Below are 27,193 nucleotides of genomic sequence, written 5' to 3'. Positions count from 1 at the left end.
TACCACCCCCCAAATAAGGAAAAAAGGCCAGTGAAAGTTTTCAGCAGAACTGATGAATAAACTTTATGATAAAAATATAATGTGTATCTAATTTCCAGTGGAAACAAATGCATATAGAATTAAGCAAAGTAGTGGGAAAATCAACAGTAGATACACCAAAATATCAAAATAATAATAATAATGATTATAAATAATAACTATTATTATTATTTTTTTAAAAGAGGCCTGATTTTCTCTACTAAGAGGAGAAACTATGTAGTTAGCAATTAGCAGACTGAGAAAGAATATATACATATATAGGACAACAGAGGATGAGATGGTGGGATGGCATCACCGACTCAAAGGGCAAGCCTGGCATGCAGCAGTCTGTGGGATTGCAAAGAGTTGGACTCTACTGAGCAGCTGAACTGAGATATATATATATATATATATATATATATATACACACACATATACATATATATGTATTTGAAGGGAAGTATGTGACTGGTAATATGCAAGTTCATATCTTTAACACCTATTTAAAACCTGATTAAGGCATATCTCTGAATCAATTTGAGGGCATTTTCCTCAAATGTAAAAGGAATCTTCAGACATTCTCATAAACAAACGGGAAGATTTAGAATTAAAAGCAAACTGAGGTTGTGTTGCAGCAAAGGGTTTTTGTTTTATCTGTTAGTTATAAAATAGACATAATCCAGAAACCTATCTGTCTTTACCTTGGAAGAACCTTTAAAAGAAAAACTGCTTTTGCTTTTGTATCTCTACGGAGCGGAGCGAAAGCCAGAACCTATCAACTTTTCTTTTCCAGGGAAGGGGAATGGTGGGGAGCGTGCTCAGGTGCTTTGCTGCAGAGGGAAGCACAGCCGGGGACCCTTATTTGCCCATTTCAATGTTAGAACAAGTTCCAGGCTTTCCTGGAGCTAAAGCAAGCACAATGGGGACAGGCACTACAGGCACGAAGCGCCACTGTTCTTTTGCCAAGAGGCAGGCTTTGGAATGGGGCTTCCCTGGTAGCTCAGTCGGTAAAGAATCCACCTGCAACAAGGGAGACCTTCGTTCGCCCCCTGGGTTGGGAAGATCCCCTGGAGGAGGGCATAGCAACCCACTCCAATATTCTTGCCTGGAGAATCCCCATGGACAGAGGAGCCTGGCGGGCTACACAGTCCATGGGGTCGCAAAGAGTCGGAGACGACTAAGAGACTAAGCACAGCACAGCACAAGCTTTGGAATGAAGCAGCTCCACAGCAAACCTGGGACGCTGTTCTTGGGGTTTGAAAAGTCTTTCACTCCCCTTGGCTTTCCGAGCAACATTTGTAGCTTAGCCCGAACAGATCGCATATTTGGAGCAAAGCTCCAGGAGAATGAAGGACAGGGTAGTGTCATTCCCTGGCTCCCAGGTGGTGGAGTCTATGAAAGGACTACGCCTGCAAACGCGGCTGCAGGTGGCCAGCGGAGCTGTCCAGCACCAGCACAGAGGCGGAGGGGCCAGGAGCCCGGGCTCGCCCAGCCAGGCCGACGCTCGGCAACAGGGCTCTTGCCCAAGCAGACGCTGTCCCCATTCCCTGCCTCTCGGCTCTGGGCTATCTACAAGCCCACGCAGCCTCGGCCGAGAACACCCGTCCTCACTAGCTGCTGCTCCAGCAGGGTGGGTACCAACACGTTGGCCCTCCCCTTCCCTTGTAAGCGACTCCTTGGGCATGGGCGGGCTGGACCCCTCGGCCTTTCCCCCTGGCCTCAGAACTTCCCAAATGAACTCGGAGGGAAAGGTCAATGATGGACTCTAAATGATGGACCCCCAGTCCCACGCCCTCAGGCTTCCCTGAGGCGGCTGCAGAGGCAGGTGTTCCGTCCCGGCCGGGTGCCCCCCTGTCTCAGGGCCCACCGGGCCCCATCTGCTCCTCAGCTGCCTCTTCCGCGAGGAGGTGGGGATGGCGGGAGCTGGGGTGGCGCTCAGAGGACGCCGAAGTGTCCCCGTTGCTCCCGAAGCGTGGCGACAGCACAGAGGCAGAGACTTCCAGTGGGTGCGAAGGCAACACGTGACGGCTGCGGAGAGACGGCGCGGAGGAGGGGGCGCACGGAGGGAGCAGGCGGGCGGCACGGCGAGGGGAGGTGGGAGGGACTGGCGGGCGGAGGGCGGGCAACAGGGGCGAGCTGGGCGCGCGGGCGGCGCGAGCCTCTGCCTCCGCTGCCGCGCGGCCGCCGCCTCCCCGCCCGGCAGCCCCCGGGCTCTCACTCGCAGCCTCCCCGCGAGCTGAGAGCAGCCGCGGAGACGCGTCCAGGCGCGCGCCGAGGCGGCAGCGGCCGGCGAACGCGGGCCCAGGGCAGCGCGGCGCTGCAAGTTCCCGCCATGAGCAGTCGGCTCCCGAGGCTCCGCGGCTCCGGGGCCGCCCTCCCGGTCGAGCAGCCCTGCCCCGTTTCCCCGCGGTCGCAGCGCACCTAACGCCGCCGGTGCAGCCGCCGCCGCCGCCGCCCGTATTCCCGCCGCCGCCGCCTCGGCCGCCGCAGCGCCGACAGCATGTCTCGGAGGAAGATTTCGTCCGAGTCCTTCAGCTCCCTGGGCTCGGACTATCTGGAGACCAGCCCCGAGGAGGAGGCGGAGTGCCCGTTGTCCAGGCTCTGCTGGAACGGCGGCCGCAGCGCGCCCGGGCTGCCCGAGCCCAGAGCGGCGCACGTCTCCGCCCGAGCCCCGGCGGCCGGCGCAGCAGCCGCCGCCGCAGTCAGCGCCGCCACAGCCGGGGCCAGGCGAGCGCAGCGCCGCAGGCGGGTCAACCTGGACTCGCTGGGCGAGAGCATCAGCCGTCTGACGGCGCCCTCGGTGAGTAGAGACGAGGGGCAGGGCCGAGCCTCGGGTGGAAGGACGCGGACCGGGCAGGTGGGAGCCAGGCTGGTCCCGCCGCGTGCCAAGAGCCCCGCCGCCGGGGTGTGTGTGGGGAGGGGGGCGGGGTGGCGGGGCCTAGCCCGGCCTAGTTCCCGATGGCCCCCGGGAGAGACCTGGACTTTGGGCCCTAGTGGAAGGGGGCACTGGGATACGGGCATGGAGTGAGACTTCACTCCTCTGGGGGCCTCCTGATTCAAAGGTCTGTCTGCCCACCCCCAGCATTTGCAACCTCCTTCGTCGCAGTCACCCTGATGGCTCGACGGCTCCTTCTCACCCACCTGTTTTCTTTCCCCAAAACTTTTCCAAGCACTGTGCCTCCTTTCTTCTCCAGCATCCCACAGGAACCCCTGCTCCCTTCCAGGAAACTCTTCCCCTCTTTTTTTCCCCCCCGACACTCTTGCTCTTAGCATGACCTTCTCTGACAAATTTGAATTCTGCAAGCTAACTGCCTTCCTAGGTTGCATTCCTTTTCTCAATCTTTAGGGACCGGTTGTCAGATAATTTTTTGATGAAGAGCCCTCTCATCTCTTGTTTTCTCACCACCTCGTGTATTTTTTTCTTCGTTACTGGTCATTTATTGGCTCAGTCTTCTTCTGTCGGTAACCCGGGTATTTGGTTTTCTAAACCTGTCTTCTCTTTCTTGCACCCCTACCTCATCCTTCACACTCTGTCCCCTGGATTCTTTAGTGCATTCTCCCTCATTTTTTCAGTTTCCTTATATTAGGCCCTGCGTAACTATCTGTTGAATGAATAAATGCCTGCCTGCTGCTGCTGCTGCTGCTAAGTCGTGTCCGACTCTGTGCGACTCCATAGACGGCAGCCCACCAGGCTTCCCCATCCCTGGGATTCTCCAGGCAAGAATACTGGAGTGGGTTGCCATTTCCTTCTCCAATGCATGAAAGTGAAAATGAAGTCGCTCAGTCGTGCCCGACTCTTAGCTACCCCATGGACTGCAGCCCACCAGGCTCCTCCGTCCATGGGATTTTCCAGGCAAGAGTATTGGCTGCTGCTGCTAAGTTGCTTCAGTCATGTCTGACTCTGTGCTACCCCATAGACGGCAGCCCGGTGCTATTGCCTTCTCCGAATGCCTGCCTAGCTCTCTCTAACTTGTGCTCATTAGGGATGGCTGTATCATCAGTTCCAGGTGTACTCCAGACTCCCTATGATTCTTGGTATCTTTCCAGAGCACTCTGCCTCATTCCTGGTCAGGCATTTCAGCTACTCTTGACTTTTAATCTTTGCAGTAATGCCAGACTTCTGTTTCAGTCTTTCTTAGACTGTATGAGCTCTGTTTTGAAGGAACTCCATTGCAGACAGAATCCTAAAGAGATTCACTGTCAAACTAAAGCTGATTTTTATTTGCACCTTGATTGGTTACAAGGATTTCAACTTCTGAAAGCACTTTTAGCTGCCCATCTTGGAGACTTTTACTTCTTTAAAGTTTTCAAAGTGAATCTGAACATTGAACTTGTTTGCCTGCTCTTGAGTCTCCCTTTTGAAAGTACTCTTGCAGTTGATGGTAGGAGGGCCTTAAGAAAGAATTGGATCCAGAGACCGGGGATTTGTACCAGACAGGCCTACAAGTATCCTGGGGCTGTTGCCTTAATGGAGTATGGCCTTTTCCTCTAGCAATGAGACTACTGTCTCAGTCATCTTCCTTTTTTGTGCATTTTCCCTTCGATTAGCTTTTGCCACTTCTTCTATTGATAAGCTAGGTACAAAACCCAAAATAGGTTAGCTACTGTTTGCTATTATTAATGCAAATATTTCCGAGGAAGCACACTTTTAGGAACTATTTGATGTTGCAAATTGTTGAACTTAAGCCTTTATAAAAGGAGTCCAGTAATCCTGTGCATATGTAGTTTTGTGTCAGTGCCCAAAGCAACATTTGTGCAATATACTAATTCTTCATTGTAACAGATTCATATGTAATGTGATAATTTTACTAAAGATAAGTATTAGATTTTTGTGGGAATTGTTTTGATAATTCTGGAGGGTTTTTTTTTTTTTCCCCTAAAAATCAGAATTTAGAAATTTTTCAAAAGTTGTGGAAGTGCCTTTGGTAATGCGAGTTTAACATAAGACTACTCTCAATGACTTATGTTAGAAGTAGATAAAATAAATTGAATGCTACTATTTACTGCCAAAATAAGAGGGAAGAAACAGTCTCTGACTTTTACCCTTTAAAAAACGTAAAATTTGAATGACTTTGGCTCTTTGCCAGATTAAAAAAACATGTAATCAGGTGTTTAGATAACAAATTTGAAAATAATTGTGATAATCAGAAATAAGCAACAGCTGTATGTACTTTCCATTCTGTAATTTTTTATATTTTGAAAAAGCTTTTTCACCTATAATGCTGGAAACATATAGGTGAATATAGTGTAACAATTCCAACTTCCGAAGACATGTATAAACCGGTTCTCATTGACTCACCATATCAACAGTGGACTTGGTAACACAAAACAATATATTTCAAAGCACTGACTACTCTGTGTTCTCTACCCGCATTTTCTTTTGTTTGGCAAACTAGAACACTGCTTCAAAAAATTACTGTAAATTTGTTCTCCTACGCTGTCAGCATTCTAAACTTCTCTGGAAACACTTATGTCCAACACTTATCCAGTGTCCTTTCATTAGAGCTGAACAACTTAAAAACGAATGAACAAGCAAAATAACCCAAACCCAAAAAAACTCTGAGAATAGCCATTATCAGAGCATTCTTAGATGGAAATTTCTAGTTGTTTTAAACCTTCTTGAGTTTTGCAAACCTTCTTGCATTGCTGTGGAAGCTCTTGTCTTCTTAGTGGTCTCATTGTGGAATGTTGTCTTGATCACTGGAGATTTCTTTCTTTTTTATTCAGAATACTTTGCAAGTAGGGAAATGGAAATACATTTAATAAATACTATGATATTGCCAAGTAATTCAGCTAGTAATTTGGTCAATGGAATATTCAAACTCAGGTTTTTGGTATTTTAAGAGATACTAATAGCTGCATTGATGTTAGCTATACAGGTTATGATACTTCACAACATTTCAATAATAAAAATAAATTGAATTGATGAAATTGAAAAAAAATACAAAATTCAGGAGACCTGGTTCTCATTCATTGTGCCTTGGATAACTAAATACATGTATGTCACTCTGTATATCACTTTTACTACCTAGGATCATTCTTTTCTGTAAATTATTACATTTAAAGCCTCTCCCTGGTCTGACATTCTATGAAGACAGGTATCGTCAAGCTTTCAATGTTGTTGTTCAGTCACCAAGTCAGTCACTCAGTCATGTCTGACGCTTTGTAACCTCATGGACTGTAGCACACCAGGCTTCCCTGTCCTTCACTATCTCCCAGAGCTTGTCAAACTCTGATTCAAATCCATTGAATCAGAGATGCCATCCACCAATTTCATCCTCTGTCATCCGCTTCTGCTCCTGCCTTCAATCTTTCCCAGAATCAAGTTCTTTACCAATGAGTTGGCTCTTCCCATCAGGTGGCCAAAGTATTGGAGCTTCAGCTTCAGCTTCAGCATCAGTCCTTCCTTGAATATTCAGGGTTGATTTCCTTTAGGATTGACTGGTTTGATCTCCTTGCTGTTAAAGGGACTCTCAAGAGTATTCTCCAATACCAGTTAGAAAACATAAATTCTTTGGGGTTCAGCCCTCATTATGGTCCAACTTTCACATCCATACGTGACTCCAACCATAGCTTTGACTATACGGACCTTTGTTGGCAAAGTGATGTCTCTGCTTTTTTAATATGCTATCTACATTTGTCATAGCTTTTCTTCCAAGGAGTAAGCAGTCTCCATCTGCAGTGATTTTGGAGCCCAAGAAAATAAAGTCTGTCACTGTTTCCATTTTTTGCCCATCTATTAGCCATGAAAGTGATGGGACTGGATGCCATGATCTTCGTTTTCTGAATGTTGAGCTTTAAGCCAACTTTTTCACTCTCCTCTTTCACTTTCATCAAGAGGCTCTTTAGTTCTTCTTCACTTTCTGCCATAAGGGTGGTGTCATCTGCATATCTGAGGTTATTGATATTTCTCCCAGCAATCTTGATTCCAGCTTGTGCTTCTTCCAGCCCAGCGTCTCTCATGATGTACTCTGCATATAAGTTAAATAAGTTTTGAATAAGCTCTCACAGTGGCATATGAAATAAAAAGCAAGGACATATGAGTTTTAAAACTGGGGAAAGTAGATTATTTTCTCAAGTGGGGGCATCAAAGTACTATTTTTTCCACTTAGTTGTTAAAAAATACTTGAGGGTCTGCTATGTGGCAAGTATTGTACAAAGCGTTGGTGATACAAATGCCAAATAAAACTTTCGCATTCTTCAACCTCATGAAACTTGAATTATAGCTTTTATTCTAAGTAAACTGTATTGAGGGAAAATATAAGAACTCCGGTTGCTGCGGAGATATTTAGGGGAAGTTTTATCCTCCACTTTGGTTGGTTTTGTTCACTGCAGATCTCTGGGATGCAGCCATAAAGAGAAAAATAATCCTAAAGATCTGGTATAAATCACTTATTATGTTATTTATTTTGAAATAATTTACTTGGGAACACATACGAAGAAACAGCTGGGACCTTTTGCGTCAAGGGTAAATTTGGGATCTCATTTTATTTTCATTTTATTTTTATGAATGATGATTGCTTAGACCCCTGTCACTTTGACCTCAGTTTGGGGTTTGCTAATGTCAGCCTATCAGTGAAGATACTCTCAGAAATCAACTGGGGGCAAGGCTTTCTTAGGTTTCTTGTCTGAGCACTACTAGCTGTTACAACATTTGTTTGCGTGCTCAGTTGCTCAGTCATGTCCAACTCTTTGTGACCCCAAGGACTATAGCCCTCCAGGCACATTACAGGCGGCTTTGAAGACTTCGGAAGCTATAGATAGCAGAATGACAGGAAGAAAAGTAACAGAATTGCAAGGATGGCATGTAAAGGGAGGAAAGCTACTTACATGAGGATTAGTCCAAGAAATAAAGAACAGCGAGGAAAGAAAAAGGAAGGGAAGCTTGAATTTAAGTAGCAAAAAAGAAAAATTGTTTTTGGAAAGGAAATTTTACTGATATATGCCAATGGAAAATTGAAAGAGCATAAAAAACACGTATTTAGCCTCTCACTAAATAAAATGAACCCCGTGATGTATAAGGCCTTAAATAAAACCTTAGAAATTGTAAGTGTAACTAACATGTAAATCATTAAAAGTATATAAAATATATTTGTGAGGTAAGGTATTTGACACATTTATGTGTTTTAATTGAAATTTTAAGATTTTGAAGTTAAATGTGAATTTTAAACTTCTGAGCAATAGATTCATTAAAGTTAAAAATGAAACAAAATGTATTCTACTAGTTTAATGTTTTCACTTTTGTATAAATTAGATACTACAATCTGAAATCAGAATTTAATGACCTTTTCTATTTCTATAGAAATATTTCTGTATTCTGTTTTCTATTACTTTTCTCTGCTTCATTCCTAGTCATCAGAAACAGCTTGGCAGAGTTGAAAGTACAAGGATATGTTTTTTGACAGACAATCTGAATAACTCCTTCCTGAGCCCTTTACTATATCTAAGACCCTGGGAGAGCCAACCCCTACCTTCTCGGAGCCTTAGTTTTCTATTTTGTGAAGTAGGAATCATGACTACCTTATAGCTGTGTTGTGAAAGAGGAGCAATATTTCTTGTAAAATTTCTTGAACTTGATAAATGATAGTTACAAGCTGCGATTCATTAACTTCAGTCAAATTTAAATGCCTCCAAATGATCTATAATTTTTTGTTTTTTTCTCAGTAACTTATCAGTGCATGAGTGCTGTGGACTATAGCCTGTCAGGCTCCTCTCTCCATGGGATTCTCCAAGCAAGAATACTGGGTTGGGTTGCCATACTCTCCTCCAGGGAATCTTCCTGACGTAGGGATTGAACCCGCATCTCTTTTGTCTCCTGCGTTGGCAGGCAGATTCTTTACCACTAGTGCCGCCTGGGAAGACCTTACTTATTAATAACCTTATTACAAAAGGCTTCCCTGGTGGCTCAGTAGTAAATAAATGGCAACCCACTCCAGTATTCTTGTCTGAGAAATCCCATGATTTCTCAGAGGAGCCTGGCAGCCTGGGGTCCCAAAGTCAGACATGACTTAGTGACTAAACAACAACAACAACCTTATTAAAAGAGTTCATTGGTCAACTGATGATGTGTACCTAAACGTATTGGTAAAATTTTTTAGGCATTGCCCAGTGTAAATTTTATTGGCATTGCCCAGTCTATCCATTAAAAAATTAAAAGTGGAGCCCATTTTTGGCTCCCTGGCTGTGACTCATGTGAGTACATAAATATGTATAATCATTACAGATTCAAAAATTTCTGTCAAACTGTTGAATGTTATGTGGAAGTATGAGTACCATTACTATAAATTCCATAAAAATACTGCTGCTGCTGCTAAGTCGCTTCAGTCATATCTGACTCTGTGCGACCCCATGGACGGCAGCCCACCAGGCCCCTCCGTCCCTGGGATTCTCCAGGCAAGAACACTGAAATGGGTTGCCATTTCCTTCTCCAATGCATGAAAGTGAAAAGTGAAAGTGAAGTCGCTCAGTCGTGTCCGACTCTTAGCGACCCCATGGACTGCAGCCTACCAGGCTCCTCTGTCCATGGGATTTTCCAGGCAAGAGTACTGGAGTGGGGTGCCATTGCCTTCTCTGATAAAAATACTAGAACATATGTATTTGGTAGAATATGGGTATTTCAATGCAAATTATTTTTAACTTAGGAAAAATCATTAGATGAAAGAAAAATTGTTTATTTCACTTGCCTGAAAATTTCAAGAGTTCCCCATCCATTGCATTCAAAATAATTTGTATGTATGTTCAAAGGCTTAGGCTGTGAGATACAACAGTTACCCAACTAATAACTTATGTTTTGTATAAGGCACTCTATTCTACCAGCTCAGCTCTACCACCTTCATTTTAAAGATAAATTTTGACTGTGGGAAATGACATCAGTGATTATTAGTTTGTTAGTAGAGGTAATGTAATTATATTATCATTTTTACTGTATAGTTTATCTACCTTGAAGTACTCTGAGGTTCTGTGAGAGGGATTGCTATTGTTCAGTTGCTAAGCTGTGTCCAACACTTTACAACCCCCGTGGAGTGTAGCTTATCAGGCTTTCCTGTCCTTCTTTTTCACACTCATCAAGAGACTCTTTAGTTCCTCTTCACTTTCTGCCATTAGGTGGTGTCATCTGCATATCTGAGGTTGTTAATATTCCTCCTGGCAATCTTGATTCCAGCTTGTGCTTCATCCAGCCCAGCATTTTGCACGAGGTATTTTGGGTTTTCTGTGATACAATGGATGTTGGCAATTAGATCTCTGGTTCTCTGCCTTTGCTAAATTCAGCTTGTACATTCTGGAAGTTCTTTGTTCATGTACCATTGAAGCCTAGCTTGAAGGATTTTGAGCATTAACTTTAGCGTGTGAAATGAGTGCAATTGTGTGGTAGTTTGAACATTCTTTGGCATTGCCCTTCTTTGGGATTGGAATGAAAACTGACCTTTTCCAGTCCTGTGGCAATTGCTGAGTTTTCCAGATTTGCTGTCATATGAGTGTAGCACTTTGAAGTGAAGTGAAGTCACCCAATCGTGTCTGACTGTTTGCGACACCATGGACTGTAGCCTACCACGCTCCTCCATTCATGGGATTTTCCAGGTAAGCATACTGGGGTGTATTGCCATTTCCTTCTCCAGAGGATCTTCCCAACCCCGGGATTGAACTCAGGTCTCCCACATTGTGGGCGGACACTTTACCATCTGAGCCACCAGGGCATTTTAACAGCATCATATTTTAGATTTATAAATAGCTCAGCTGGAATTCCATCACCTCCACTAGCTTTGTTTTTATAATGCTTCCTAAGGCCTACTTGGCTTCACATTCCAGGATGTCAGGTAAGTAACCAAACCATTGTGATTATCCGAGTCATTAAGACCTTTTTCGTACAGTTCTTCTGTGTATTCTTTCCACTCATCTTAATCCCTTCTGCTTGTGTTAGATCCTTGCTGTTTCTGTCTTTTAGTGTGTCCATCTTTGCATGATATGTTCCCTTGGTATTGCTAATTTTCTTGAAGAGATCTCTAGTTTTTCCCATTTTATTGTTTTCCTCTATTTCTTTGCATTGTTCACTTAAGAAGGCTTTCTTATTTCTCCTTGCTATTCTTTGGAACTCTGCATTCATTTGGGCATATCTTTCCCTTTCTCCTTTGCCTTTTGCTTCTCTTCTTTTCTAAGCTATTTGTAAGGCTTCCTCAGATAAGCATTTTGCCTTGTTTCATTTCTTTTTCTTGGGGATGGTTTTGATCACCGCTTCCTGTACAATGCAGTGAACCTCTGTCCATAGTTCTTCAGGCACTCTGTCTGTCAAATCTAATCCTTTGAATCTATTTGTCACTTCCACTGTATAATCATAAGGGATTGGATTTGGGTTGTAACTGAATGGCTCAGGGGTTTTACCTACTTTCTTCAAGTTAAATCTGAATTTTGAAATGAGGAGCTCATAATCTGAGTGGCAGTCAGCTCCAAATCTTGTTTTTGCTAACTATATAGAGCTTCTCCATCTTTGGTTGCAAAGAATGTAGTCAATCTGCTTTTGGTATTGACTATCTGTTGATGTCTATGTGTAGAGTCATCTCTTATTGTTGGATGAGGGTGTTTGCTATGACCAGAGTCATCTCTTATTGTTGGATGAGGGTGTTTGCTATGACCAGTGTATTCTCTTGGCCAAACTGTTAGCTTTTTCCTTGCTTCATTTTGTACTCCAAGATCAAACTTACCTGTTACTCCAGGTATCTCTTAACTTTTTACTTTTGCATTCCAATCCTCTGTGATGAAAATGACATCTTTTTGGGGTCTTAGTTCTAGAAGGTCTTATAGGTCTTCATACAACTGTCTTATAGGTCTTCATACAACTGTTCAGCTTCAGCTACTTTGGCATCAGTGGTTGGGGTATAGACTTGGATTACTATGATATTGAATGGTTTGCCTTGGAATTGAACAGAGATCATTCTGTCATTTTTGAGATTGGACCCAACTACTCCACTTCAGACTCTTTTGTTGACTATGAGGGCTATTCCATTTCTTCTAAAGGATTCTTGCCCACAGTAGTAGGCAAGATGATAATGATATTCAGATGATAGTGGTCATCTGAATTAAATTCACCCATTCCAGTCCTTTTTAGTTCACTGATGCCTAAAATGTTGATGTTTACTCTTGCCATCTACTGTTTGACCACATCCAATTTACCTTGATTCATGGACCTAGCATCCCAGGTTCCTATGCAGTATTGTTCTTTACAGCATCAGACTTTACTTGCACCACCAGACACATCCACGACTGGGCATCAGCTAACTCTCTAGTTGCTGTGTGCGGCTTCTTATTGCAGTGGCAAGGCCTTCAGTAGTTGCAGTGCATGGGCTCTAGAACGTGCAGGCTTTAGTAGTTGTTGAGTAAGGGCCTAATTGCCCGACAGTACATGTAATGTTCCTGGACTAGGGATCAAACCTGTTTCCCTGCATTGGCAGACAGATTCTCCACCACTGGACAACCAGGGAAGTCCTTTTTTGTTTTATCTTGTTGCCTCTAGCATATGGAACTGAAGGTAAACCTACATGTTTTTTTGAATATGGTAGTAAAATTAGTGGGTTATCTCTAGATATAAACACTGTTTACTGTGAATTTCACACACATCTAGGAAGAAAAAAATTATGTGGCATAAGTAGGGAAAATATTTATAAGAACTGGCTAGGCCTTTAAGGACTACACCTTCTTTGCAGGCCCTTATTTGATGCATAGACCAATGGTTAGGTCAAAAGTCAAAGTTCTGCTGTTTAAATTCTGACTCATTTCAATACTCTTATTTTTATCTTGTATTTAGTATGGTACCTGATACTTAATGGATTTTCAATAAAATGTTCAGAATAAGTGAAAGATGTTCTTGTTTAAGAATTATTATTATTATATTAATAATTTATTACTATATTATTGTTTATCCAATTATAGTTATTTCTCTTTTGTTTAATTTTTTCCTGTGCTATATTTGGTTGAGTCAAATAAAATAGATTTCATACCCAGTCTCTGAGAGATACTTTCAAGTATGCAGACCTGCTTGAATTTTACTTACTCTTGCCATTTAAAGCAAAACTTCAGAATGAAGTTGTGCTAAAACGAAAGAAAATGGAAAAGGATCCTTCTGCTGGAACTCCTTGAGAAGCCCATTTATATTTTAAGAAATTAGGTAAATGTAACAACTCTCTCAGTCTCCAGTAGAAGTCTGCTTATATTTTCTGTACAGCTCTCTTTCTGGTGGGAACTGTTTGTCAGTAAGTGGGCTACTGTCACCAAAAATGCATTGTTAGACGGAATAAAAAAATCTTGCTCCTTAAATATCACTTCAGGACAGGATCTGAAGATCTAGACTTATGTGCTGTAAGCTCAGGGCATCTCATAAAATTGAAAATTTCAGCATAGATTGATTTAGGAGGTAGGGGAGCCGGAAATATCTTGGAAGACTGATTTGTTATGGCTGTTTGGTGGAACTGAGAAAGAGTGAACATTCTTATAAATAGAACAGTGAGAAATCACTTCCTGCCCAGACTTTATTTGGGATTTATTAAACAGTTCTTCATTTGAGCTAGAGGTTATCAAACGTCAGTGAACAAAAGAAATACCTAAAAACGATTGTTGAAATGCAGATTACTGGGCTTCTTTCTCAGTGGGCCTGTTGTTTTTTTCCACCTGTTTCTTTGTTATCTAAATGTAGTTGATTTACAATCTTGTGCTGATTTCTGCTATACAGAAAAGTAATTCTGTTATATATACATGTCCTTTTTTATCTTCTTCCCCATTATGGTTTATCGTAAGATATTGACTATTCACTGTGCTATACAGTAGGACCTTGCTTATCCATTCTGTATATACTAGTTTCCAATCCCAAAGAAAGGCACTGCCAAAGAATGTTCAAACTACTGCACAATTGCACTCATTCACACACTAGCAGAGTAATGCTCAAAATTCTCCAAGCCAGGCTTCAACAGTGTATGAACCATGAATGTCCAGATGCTCAAGCTGGATTTAGAAAAGGCAGAGAAGCCAGAGATCAAATTGCCAACATCTGTTGGACCATGGAAAAAACAGAATTCCAGAAAAACATCTACTTCTGCTTTATTGACTATGCCAAAGACTTTGACTGTGTGGATCACAATAAACTGTGGAAAATTCTGTAAGAGATGGGCATAGCAGACCACCTTACCTGCCTCCTGAGAAATCTGTATGCAGGTCAACAAGCAACAGTTAGAACCAGACATGGAACAACAGACTGGTTCCAAATTGTGAAAGGAATACATCAAGGCTGTATATTGTCACCCTGCGTATTTAACTTATATGCAGAGTATATCATGCAAAATGCTGGGCTGGATGCCGCACAAGCTGGAATCAAGATTGCTGGGAGAAATATCAATAATCTCAGATATGCAGATGACACCACTCTTATGACAAAGTGGAGAGGAACTAAAGAGCCTCTTGATGAAAGTGAAAGAGGAGAGTGAAAAGGCTGGCTTAAAAGTCAACTTTCAAAAAGCTAAGATCATGGCAACCAGTCCCATCACTTCATGGCTAATAGATGGGCAAAAATGGAAACAGTGACAGACTTTATTTTCTTGGGCTCCAAAATCACTGCAGATGGTGACTACAGCCATGAAGTTCAAAGATGCTTGCTCCTTGGAAGAAAATTTATGACCAACCTAGACAACATATTAAAAATCAGAGACATTATTTTGCAACAAAGGTCTATCTAATCAAAGCTATGGTCTTGCCAGTAGTCATGTGTAAATGTGAGAGTTGGACTGTAAAGAAAGCTGAGCAGTGAAGAATTGATGCTTTTGAACTGTGGTATTGGAGAAGATTTTTGAGAGTCCCTTGGACTGCAAGGAGATCAAAGCAGCCAATCCTAAAGGAAATCAGTCCTGAATATTCATTGGAAGGACTGATGCTGAAGCTGAAGCTCCAATACTTTGACTACCTGATGCGAAGAAATGACTCACTTGAAAAGACCTTGATGCTGGCAGAGATTGAAGGCAGGAGGAAAAGGGGACGACAGAGGATAAGATGGTTGGATGGCATCACTGACTCAATGGAGGGAAGCCAGGCATGCTGACGTCCATGGGGTCACAAAGAGTCAGACACGACTGAATGACTGAACTGAACTGATATGCTAGTTTTCATCTGCTAACTCCAAATGCCCCCTCCATCCTTCCTTTACCCTTCCTTCTCCTTGGCACCACATGTCTTTTCTGTTAAATTGTAGTTTTGGTGATATATAGAGTTCTATTATTTTTCTGTTGACCTATCATGATACAATGGTATTGAGTAATAGTTACATAATCACTATAGTGAAAGATGTTTATCAGTTTTCACAATCAATAGCCAGACAAAAAATAAAAGGTAATTGCAATTGTAAGCCATAATGGAAACATAAGGAACTTAACAATGTAAAATACTTAAACACAATTTGGGGGTCAAGCATTGTGATGTGGTAAGTGGAAGTGCATACATACATGCACATGTTTTCATATGCCCAGCAGTCTATATCTTTTGATTTGTGTATTTAATCCATTTACATTTAAAGTGATTATATAGATGTATGATCCTATTACTATTTTCTTAATTGTTTTGGGTTTATTTTCTGTAGGTCTTTTCCTTGTCTTGTGTTTCCTGCTTAGGGAAGTTCCTTTAGCATTTGTTATAAAGCTTGTTTGGTGGTCCTGAATTCTCTTAACTTTTGCTTGTCTGGAAAGCTTTTGATTTCTCCATTAAATCTGAAGGAGAGTCTTGCTGGGTAGAATATTCTTGGTTGTAGGTTTTCCTTTTCATAACTTTAAATATATCATGCCATTCCCTTCTGGCTTGTAGAGTTTCTGTTGAGAAATCAGCTGATAGCCTTATGGGAGTTTCCTTGTATGTTATTTGTCATTTTTTCCCTTGTTGTTTTAATATTTTATCTCTGTCTTTAATTTTTGTCAGTTTGATTGCTATGTGTTTTGATGTGTTCCTCCTTGGGTTTATCTTTCCTGGGACTCTGTGTACTTCCTGGACTAGTTGACCATTTCCTTTCCCATGTTTGGAAACTTTTCAGCTATTATCTCTTCAAATATTTTCTCAGGTCCTTTCTCTCTCTCTTTTCCTTCTGGGACCCCTATAATGCGCATGTCGGTGCATTTCACGTCCCAGAGGTCTGTTAGGCTGTCTTCATTTCTTTTCATTCTTTTTTTCTGTATTCTGTTCTTCAGTAGTGATTTCCTCCATTCCATCTTCCAGTTCATTTATCCATTCTGCTATTGATTCCTTCTAGTGTATTATTGAGAAGGCAATGGCATCCCACTCCAATACTCTTGCCTGGAAAATCCCATGGACAGATGAGCTTGGTAGGCTGCAGTCCATGGGGTCGTTAAGAGTTGGACATGACTGAGCGACTTCACTTTCACTTTGATGTATTGAAGAAGGAAATGGCAACCCACTCCAGTGTTCTTGCCTGGAGAATCCCAGGGACGGTGGAGCCTGGTGGGCTGCCGTCTCTGGGGTCGCACAGAGTCGGACATGACTGAAGCGACTTAGCAGCAGCAGCAGCAGCAGAGTATTATTGATCTCTGTTTGTTTTTTAGTTCTTCTAGGTCTTTGGTAAACATTTCCTGCATCTTCTCCATTGTTTTCCCTAGATCCTGTGTTGTCTTCACTATCATGATTCTGAATTCTTTATCTGGTGTTTTGCCTATCTCCACTTCATTTAGTTGTTTCTCTGGGGTTTTATCTTGTCCCTTCATCTGGGACGTAACTATCTGCTTTTTCATCATGATTAACTTTCTGTTACATGGTTTTTGTTTAGCTGCTATGGGATGGTGGTTCTTCTTCCTTCTTCTGTCTTCCCTCTGATGGATGAGGATTCCTGATGAGAGGGACTGGCTATGGGAAAAGTTTGGTCTTGCTCTGGCCCAATCACTGCATGGCAAATAGATGGGGAAACAGTGGAAACAGTGACAGACTTTATTTTTCTGGGCTCCGAAATCACTGCAGATGGTGACTGCAGCCATGAAATTAAAAGACGCTTGCTCCTTGGAAGGAAAGTTATGACCAACCTAGACAGCATATTCAAAATCAGACACATTACTGTGCCAACAAAGGTCCATCTAGTCAAAGCTATGGTTTTTCCAGTAGTCATGTATGGATGTGAGAGGTGGACTATAAAGAAAGCTGAGTGCCAAAGAATTGATGCTTTTGAACTGTGGTGTTGGAGGAGACTCTTGAGAGTCCCTTGGACTGCAAGGAGATCCAGTCAGTCCATCCTAAAGAAAATCAGTCCTGAATATTCATTGGAAGGACAGATGCTGAAACTGAAACTCCAATACTTTGGCCACCTGATGCGAAGAACTGACTCACTAGAAAAGACCCTGATGCTGGGAAAGATTGAAGGCAGAAGGAGAAGGGGACGACAGAGGATTGAGATGGTTGGATGGCATCACCAACTCAATGGACATGAGTTTGAATAAACTCTGGGAGTTTGTGATGGACAAGAAAACCTGGCGTGCCACAGTCCATGGGGTTGCAAAGAGTCGGACACAACTGAGCAACTGAACTGAACTAAACTTGTGGGCAGGACTTTGCTCAGTAAAGCTTTAATTCAGATTTCTGCTAACGGGTGAGGTGCACTCCCTCCCTGGTAGTTGTTTGGCCTGAGGTGACATGTGGTGAGCCCCTGGTGATCCTCACCTCCACAGGAGACCCTCCAACACTAGCTGGCAGTTTTGGTTCAGTCAGCTGTGGGGTCCCTGCTCCTTTCCTCTGGATGTTGGTATGCACAAGATGTTGTTTGTGCCCTCCAAGACTGGAGTCTTTGTTTCCCCCAGTCCTGTGGAAGACCTGTAATCAAATCATGCTGGCCAGATTCCCTGGAGATTCAATTCCTTTGTCTGATCCTCAGGCTGGGAAGCCTGACGTGGGATTCAGAACCTTCATAGCAGTGGGAGAACTTCTTTGTTATTATTGTTCTCCAGTTTGTGGGTCATTCACCCAGCAGGTATGGGATTTGATTTTATTGTGATTGCGCCCGTCCTACCATCTTGCTGCAGCTTCTTCTTTGTCTTTGGACATGAAGTATCTTTTGTTGGTAGGTTCCATTGTCCTCCTGTTGATGGTTATTCAACAGCTAGTTGCAATTTTGGTGTTCTTGCAGGAGTAGATGAATACACATCCTTCTACTCTGCCATCTTGAACTAGTGCTTATATCTTTTTGAATTATAGTTTTTGTTTGGGTATGTGCCCTGGAGTGGGAATGTTGGATCATATGGCAACTCCACTTTTAATTTTTTGAGGAACCTCCATAGTGTTTTGCATCCCCACGAACAGTGTAGGAGGATTCCATTTTTCTCCATACCCTCTCCAGAATTTGTCTGTTTGTAATGATGGCCTTTCCGACTGCTCTGAGGTGGTATCTCACTGTAGTTTTTATTTGCATTTCCCTAATCATTGGGCTTCCCAGGTGGTGCTAGTGGAACCTACCTGCCAATGCAGGAGACATAAGAGACACAGGTTTGATCCCTGGGTCAGGAAGATCCCCTGAAGAAGGGTCATGTTGAGCATTGTTTCATGTGCTAATTGGCCACCTATATGTTATTTTTTGGAGAGAAGTCTGTAGGTCTTTTGCCCATTTTTTGGATTGAGTTATTTGTTTTTTTAGTTGTTGAATTTTATGAGCTGTTTGTATATTTTGAAAATTAAGCCCTTGTCAGTAGCATCATAAATATTTCTTCTCATTCTGCAGGTTGTCTTTTCATTTTGTTTATGGTTTCCTTTGCTGTGCAATAGCTTGTATGTTTCATTAGGTGTCCCCATGCACTGCCCCCCGCCCCCGCCCCACTTTTGGCTTTCATTTCTATTGCTTTGGGAGAGTTATCTAAGAAAACATTGGTAGCTTCCGAGGGGCTACTTCCGGATCCGGTGGCAACCGCTGAAAGGGTCGAGTGACGCGGCTGAGTGTGGCGGCGTCAAGCTGGCTGTCGGGTATAGAAAAAAAAAAAAGAAAACATTGGTACTATTGATGTCAGAAAATGTTTTGCCTCTGTTTTCTTCTAGGAGCTGTATGGTGTCATATCTTATATTTAAGTCTTTAAGCCATTTTGAGTTTATTTTTATGAATGATCGGTGTGTGTTCTGACTTCATTTATTGATATGAAGGTGTCCAGCTTTCCCAACATCACTTGCTAAAGAGACTGTCTTTTTCACATTGTATATTCTTGCCTTCTTTGTTAAAGATTAATTGACCATAAGTGTCTTGGTTTATTTTGAGCTCTTTATTCCATTGTTTCATATGTCTGTTTTTGTGCAAATACCATGCTGTTTTGACTCTTGTAGCTTTGTATTAGGAGAAGACAATGGCACCCCACTCCAGTACTCTTGCCTGGAAAATCCCATGGAAAGAGGAGCCTGGTAGGCTGCAGTCCATGGGGTCGCTAAGAGTCTGACACCACTGAGCGACTTCACTTTCACTTTTCAGTTTCATGCATTGGAGAAGGAAATGGCAACCCACTCCAGTGTTCTTGCCTGGAGAATCCCAGGGACGGGGGAGCCTGGTGGGCTGCCGTCTATGGGCTCGCACAGAGTCGGACACGACTGAAGTGACTTAGCAGCAGCAGCAGCAGCAGCTTTGTATTATTGTCTGAAGTCTGAGGAGGGTTATGCCTCCAGCTTTGGTTTTTCCTCACAGTTTCTTTGGCAATGCTGGGTCTTTAATGGCTCCATTCAAATTTTAGGATTATTTGTTCCACTTATGTAAAAAATGTCATGGGTAATTTGATAGGGACCACATTAACTCTGTAGATTGCTTTGGATAGTATGGCCATTTAAATAGTACTAATTATTTTAATCCAAGAATATGAGATAGCTTTCCATTTCTTTGAATCATCCTCAATTTCCTTTGTTAATGTTTTATAGCTTTCAGTGAGTCTTTCACCTCCTTGGTCAGGTTTATTCCTAAGTATTTTATTTTTGGATTCAATTTTTAAAGTTTTTTGTTTTTTTTAAGATGGTGATAGAACATAATTTAATTTCAAGTTTTTAAATTTAATTTTAAGAAAATTACATTTTAAAAATGATTCTATATCTCTTATCTTAAGTTTAGGATTGCCAGAATGGCCATTTTTTTTCATTCAGTTTTTAAAAATTAAATTTTTTATTTCATTGAGGGATAATTGCTTTACAGAATCTTGTTGTTTTCTGTCAAACATCAATATGAATTAGTCATAGGTATACATATATTCCCTCCCTTTTGAACTTCCCTCCCATCTCCCTCCCCACCCCACCCCTCTAGGTTGATATAGAGCCCCTGTTTGAGTTTCCTGAGCCATATGGCAAATTCTTGTTGGCCATCTATTTCACATATGATAATGTAAGCTTCCATGTTACTCTTTCCATACATCTCAACCTCTCCTCCTCTCTCCCATGTCCATAAGTCTGTTCTCTATGTCTGTTTCTCCATTGCTGCCCTGCAAAAATATTCATCGGTAGCATTTTTTCTAGATTCCTTATATATGCATAAGAATATGATATTTATCTTTCTCTTTCTGACTTACTTCCCTTTGTATAATAGGTTCTAGGTTCATCCATCTCATTAGAACTGACTCAAATGTGTTCCTTTTATGGCTGAGTAATGTTCCATTGTGTGTATGTACCAAGCTTTCTTTATCCATTCATCTCTTGATGGACATCTAGGTTGCTTCCATGTTCTAGCTACTGTAAACAGTGCTGCAATGAACAGTGGGATACATGTGTCTTTTTAAATTTTGGTTTCCTTGGGTATTTGCCTAGGAATAGGATTGCTGGGTCATATGGTGGTTTTATTCCTAGTTTTTTAAGTGATCTCCATACCATCTTTCATAGTGGCTGTGTCAATTTACATTCCCACCAACAGTGCAAGAGTGTCCCCTTTTCTCCACACCCTCTCCAGCATTTATTGTTTGTAGACCTTTTGATGATGGTCATTCTGACCTGTATGAGGTGATATCCCAATGTAGTTTTGAGTGCATTTCTCTAATAATGAGTGATGTTGAGCATCTTTTCATGTGTTTGTTAGCCATGTGTATGTTTTATTTGGAGAAATGTCTGTTTGGGTCTTTTCCCCACTTTTTGATTGGGTTCTTTGTTTTCCTGGCATTGAGTTGTATGAGCTGCTTGTATATATTGGACATTAATCTTTTGTCAGTTGTTTCATTTGCTATTATATTCTCCAATTTGAGGGCTGCTTATAGTTTCCTTTGCTGTGCAAAAGCTTTTAAGTTTAATCAGGTCCCACTTGTTTACTTTAGTTTTTATTTCCATTACTCTAGGAGATGGATCATAGAGGATCTGGCTTTGATTTATGTCATCGAGTGTTCTGCTTATGTTTTCCTCTAGGAGTTTTATAGTTTCTGATCTTACATTTAGATGTTTAATCCATTTTGAATTTATCTTTGTGTATGGCGTTAGCAAGTCGTCTAAATTCATTCTTATATTTGTCCAGTCTTTCCAGCACCATTTATTGAAGAGGCTGTCTTTGCCATTGTATATTTTTGCCTCCTTTGTCAAAAATAAGGTACCCATAGGTACATGGGTTTATTTCTGGGCCAGTCCATACTGTCTTGATGACTGTAGCTTTTTAGTATAATCTTGAGTCAGGAAGTTTGATTCCTGCAGCTCCATTCTTCTTTCTCAAGACTGCTTTGGATATTTGGGGTCTTTTGTGTTTCCATATGAATTGTGAATTTTTTTTTTTTTAGTTTTGTGAAAAATGCCATTGGTAATATGATAGGGATTGCACTGAATCTGTAGATGGTACTTGGTAGTATAGTCATTTTCACAATATTGATTCTTCGTATCCAGTAACATGGAATATCTCTCCATCTGTTTATGTCATCTTTGATTTCTTTCATTAGTGTCTCATACTTTTCTGTGTACAGTTCTTTTGGTTCCTTAGGTAAGTTTATTCCTAGATATTTAATTCTTTTTGTTGCAATGGTGAATGGGATTGATTCCGTAATTTCTCTTTCTGATTTTTCATTGTTAATGTATAGAAATGCAAGTGATTTCTGTGTAGTGATTTTGTATCCTGCAACTTTGCTAAATTCACTGATTAGCTCTAGTAATTTTCTGATCCTATCTTTATGGTTTTCTATGTACAGTATCATGTCATCTGCAATCACTGAGAGCTTTACTTCTTTTCCAATCTGGATTCCTTTTATTTCTTTTTCTTCTCTGATTGCTGTAGCTGGGACTTCCAGAACTATGTTGAACAACAGTGGTGAAAGTGAACATCCTTGCCTTGCGCCTGATCTTAGGGGGAATGCTTTCAGTTTTTCACCATTGAGAATAATGTTTGCTGTAGGCTTATCATATATGGCCTTTACTATGTTAACAAGATCAGTTCCTTCTATGCCCATTTTTTGAAGAGTTTTAATCATAAATGGGTGCTGAATTTTGTCAAAGGCTTTTTGTGCATCTGTTGATTTTATCATATGGTTTTTATCTTTTCATTTGTTAGTATGGTGTATCACATTGATTGATTTGCATATAGTGAAGTATCCTTACATTCCTAGAATAAACCCACTTAATCATGGTGAATGAACTTTTTGATGTGTTGCTGAATTCGTTTTGCTAAAATTTTGTTGAGGATTTTTGCATCTATGTTTATCAGTGATATTGGCCTCTAGTTTTCTTTTTTCATGTTGTTTTTGTCTGGTTTTGGCATCAGAGTGATGGTGGCCTCATTGAACAAGTTTGGAAGTGTTCCTTCCTCTGCAATTTTTTGAAAGATTTTTAGAAGAATAGGCATTAGCTCTTCTGTAAATGTTTGATAGAATTCTCCTATGAAGCCATCTGGTCCTGGGCTTTTGTTGTTTGGGAGATATTTGATCACAGCTTCAATTTCAGTGCTTGTAATTGGGTTGTTAATAATTTCTATTTCTTCCTGGTTCAGTCTTGGAAGATTGAACTTTTCTAAGAATATGTCCATTTGTTCCAGGTTATCCATTTTATTGCCATAGAGTTATTCATAATAGTCTCTTATAATCCTTTGTATTTCTGCATTGTCTGTTGTAACCTCTCTTTTTTCATTTCTAATTTTGTTGATTTGATTCTTCTCTCTTTTTTTCTTAATGAGTCTGGTTAAAGGTTTGTCAATTTTATTTATCTTCTTAAAGAACCAGCTTTTAGTTTTATTAATCTGTACTATTATTTCTCTCATTTCTTTTTCATTTATTTCTGCTTGGATCTTTATGATTTCCTTCCTTCTAGTAATTTTTTTTTTTCTTCTTTTTCCAGTTGTTTTAGGTATAAAGTTAGATTGTCTATTTGATTATTTCCTTCTTTCTTCTGATTTTAGGTTTCAGTTCAGTTCAGTTGCTCAGTCACGTCCGACTCTTTGAGACCCCATGGACTGCAGAATGCCAGGCTTCCCTGTCCAACTCCAACTCCCGGAGCTTGCTCAAGCTCATGTCCATTAAGTCAGTGATGCCATTCAAGCATCTCGTCCTCTGTCATCCCCTTCTCCTCCTGCCCTCAATCTTTCCCAGCATCAGGGTCTTTCCCAGTGAGTCAGTTCTTCTCATCAGGTCACCAAAGTATTGGAGTTTCAGCTTTAGTTTCAGTTCTTCCAATGAGCACCCAGGACTGATCTCCTTTAGAATGGACTGGTTTGATCTCCTTGTAGTCCAGGGGACTCTCAAGAGTCTTCTCCAACATCACAGTTCAAAAGCATCAATTCTTCAATGCTCAGCTTTCTTTATAGTCCAAGTCTCACATCCATACAAGATTACTGGAAAAACCATACCTTTGACTAAATGAACCTTTGTTGGTAAAGTAATGTCTCTGCTTTTAAATATGCTGTCTAGGTAGGTTATAGCTTTTCTTCTAAGGAGCAAGTGTCTTTGAATTTCATGACTGCAGTCACCGTCTGCAGTGATTTCAGAGCCACCCAAAATAAGGACTCTCACTGTTTGCATTGTTTCCCTATCTGCCATGAAGTATTGGGTCCGGATGCCATGATCTTCATTGCTTAAATGTTGAGTTTTAAGCCAACTTTTTCACTCTCTTCTTTCACTTTCATCAAGAGCTCTTTAGTTCTTCTTTGCTTTCTGCCATACGGTTTAGTTTAGTTTGCCATAACAAACTAAACCTAAAGTCATATCTTTTTTACAGTATGAAAAAGCAAAAAAATATGTCTTTAGGTTTAGTTTGTTGTTTTTTGAATTATTGTAGTTAGTGTACTAGGTTGCTTATTTGAGATTTTTCTTGTTTTTTGAGGAAGGCTTGTACTGCTATGAAGTTACCTCTAAGAATTTCTTTTGCTGTGTCCCATAGATTTCAGATGGTTGTGTTCAGAGGATCTGGTTTAATAACTCTAGGAAGAGGCCTGGACTATGTATTTTTAACAAACTCCAGGTGATTGCTAGGTCCAGGAAAATTATGCTTAAAGGTTAATGAATTACATGCTTTCTGGGTCATTGATCGAGACTCAGTGAGTTATGTAGATTCATTTATTTGGGAAAGAATAATCCTGGAAGTTGCTCCTTTGGAATGATGGTATCCCAGGCAATTATTGCCCTAATAAGGATAGAATAGAGAAGGTGACTTTCAACCTCATCCTATTCCCGTATCCTCCCTGTTCAAAATAATTTTTTTGCCTCTGTGTTGGAAACTATTTGAAGTTTAAGCATTTGTACTTTTAGTTGCAGACTCTTCTTACTTTTCCTGAGGATTCTCCCCTAAAGTTTATATTTAATAAGTCACATGTCATTGGTGTACATGTCATGTGGCCTCTTTATTCAAAATAAAGAAATAGCTATTCAAAAACATTGGGGCTAATTGAGAAGAAAGGAGAAGTGTTGTCATGATTGTCAATCTGATATTATTATCAGTATCTGTGTTTTTTAAAGCAAGATCAACATAACATTTAACAAATGAGCCAACTGGATCAGTTTGAAGTAATGTGGCACACAAATTCATGTGCCAATGGAAAGTTTTTTTAAAGGTGAAGAGAGAGGAAACATCTAGATGAAAAAAAAAAATGTATATATATTTTTTTGCCTAGAAAGGAAGCAGTAGGAGCTTCAGATATCAGATTATAGAACCACCTCTAAAACTCTACCAAAATATGACAGATATAATGTGTGTTAGTTGCTCAGTTGTGTCTGAATCTTTGGGACCCCATGGACTGTATGGATTGTAGCCCACCAGGCTCCTCTGTGCGTGGGATTCTCCAGGCAAGAATACTAGAGGGGGTTGCCATTCTCTTCTTCAGGGTATCTTCCTGACCAAGGGATCAAACTGGGTCTTCTGCACTTTTGGTAGATTCTTTACCATCTGAGCCACCAGAGAAACTTCTGAATAATGGTCACTAAACTTTATATCCTTAGCTAGTTAATCTTTCTTTCATTCAGTGGCTAAGGTGGGTAGGGGTCTAGTTGAACTCTCTAAATAAATCATGATCCAACATTTGAAGAAATGTGCATTTGCAGAAAAATCTGGAACCAACCTATCATGGGAGGAGGCTATCTGTGTGGAAGTTCCTGATGTTACCTTAGTTGAAAGTCCTTGAAGTCAACTTGACTTATTTACTATTCACTGTACTATATTTGTGATGTGTGGGTCTGTTGTGCCCAGTGGAGAAAATGAAAATATTCTAATAAGGTACTTTTCTTTGCTGCTTTATACCTATGCTTCTTCATGCATGGGCCCTTCAATTTAATATTGGGACAGAATGGTTTTTCTGATTAGTTTTGTGCCCACACATACCCATACACATCTATCCTGTTTTCTGTCACTGCATATCTTCCTTATAGAATACTAAGTTATTACTCAAATCTGTATAATAAGACTTATTGTGTTGACTGGTGTTTTTGGTTAATTCTGCCTTCTTAAGACAGAGATCTATGCATGCCCATGCCTAGCAGAAAGTCTGGTTTACAAAGGCACTAAATAAATATTAGGATGAATAAATAATTGCATAAATTCTTGTGTAGTATGTAGTATATCTACTAATGCTCTGTAGGCTACAGTGATTTTGTAGTGTCATATTTTAGTTGATTAACTGCCATGTTGGTAGATTTTTCAGATACAAATAAGAGTAGAGATAAAGCAGTTTTTAGAAAGCTTTAAGACTAAAAAAAATCACTTATTGGGCATTTTTATTGGAGCTTCAGAAGTCATTAGACTTTTTGCCAGTTATTTTTAACTTTGGTTAGTATGATTATCAGAAAATGTCCATAGACATAGTGACTATTTGGGAGAGCATATTATGTTGCCACTGATAAGTGTTCTTATACAATACAGAGACAGTATCTCTATCATGCTTTTCTATTCATTATTATTTCAGTATAATAAGAAATCTTGTGTTATCAAACATTGTATTAAAAATCTCTACAAACCAGTACATCCACATATCTATCTCATAGATACCACTATAGACATAATAATGGTACTAGAGTGTTAGAGTCCTTGGGAAAAATGGTAAGTTATAAATTATTGATTTAAAGAATGAGGCAGAAAACTGACCAAGAACAGGTTAATGTATTGTTGGGTATTTTTTGAAGACCCAGCTACAGGTGACAATAGTGAATTTGTAGTCTAAAGTGAGAGGATTAGTATGACTTGGAACATATTGTTGGGTATTTTTTGAGGGCATAGGTGAGGTTGGAGATGATGAATCTGTGGCCTAAACTGAGACGATGAGTATGACTTGGAGAAGTATAAAAAACTGAAAGTATTTATTGTATATTAAAATTGTATAAGTCAGTTTGAAGTACTAAGGAGCAATTGGTAGCTGCTGCTGCTGCTGCTGCTGCTAAGTAGCTTCAGTCATGGCCGACTCTGTGCAACCCCATAGACGGCAGCCCACCAGGCTCCCCCATCCCTGGGATTCTCCAGGCGAGAACACTGGAGTGGGTTGCCATTTCCTTCTCCAATGCATGAAACTGAAAAGTGAAAGTGAAGTCACTCAGTTGTGTCTGACTCTTTACGACCCCATGGACTGCAGCCTACCAGGCTCTTCTGTCCATGGGATTCTCCAGGCAGGAGTACTGGAGTGGTATGCTATTGCCTTCTCCGGAGCAACTGGTAGAGGAAGGTTATATCTTGGAAATAATGGGAGTGAATATCAATTGGGGCAGACCATAATACTCAAAAGCATTTCTAGCCTTCTGGTATCAGACAGATACCTGACATTAAGCTTGTTTAATAT

The 27,193-nt window shown here is 40.8% G+C and overlaps 1 protein-coding gene across 1 annotated transcript in view; it reads left to right on the top strand.

Moving 5' to 3' along the window:
- The first annotated feature begins 2,518 nt into the window (after positions 1-2,518).
- GUCY1A2 (guanylate cyclase 1 soluble subunit alpha 2) overlaps positions 2,519-27,193 on the top strand; it is a 500,240-nt gene continuing 475,565 nt past the window's right edge. Inside the window, exon 1 of the mRNA XM_070384284.1 lies at positions 2,519-2,818. Within this exon, the coding sequence (XP_070240385.1) occupies positions 2,519-2,818 (300 nt within the window). The remainder of the gene's footprint in view (positions 2,819-27,193) is intronic.

This window comes from Bos mutus, chromosome 15, assembly GCF_027580195.1.
Source record: "Bos mutus isolate GX-2022 chromosome 15, NWIPB_WYAK_1.1, whole genome shotgun sequence".
Taxonomy (NCBI): domain Eukaryota; kingdom Metazoa; phylum Chordata; class Mammalia; order Artiodactyla; family Bovidae; genus Bos; species Bos mutus.
Note: the sequence above shows the minus strand (reverse complement) of the source record. Positions and strands in the feature narration are given on the sequence as shown.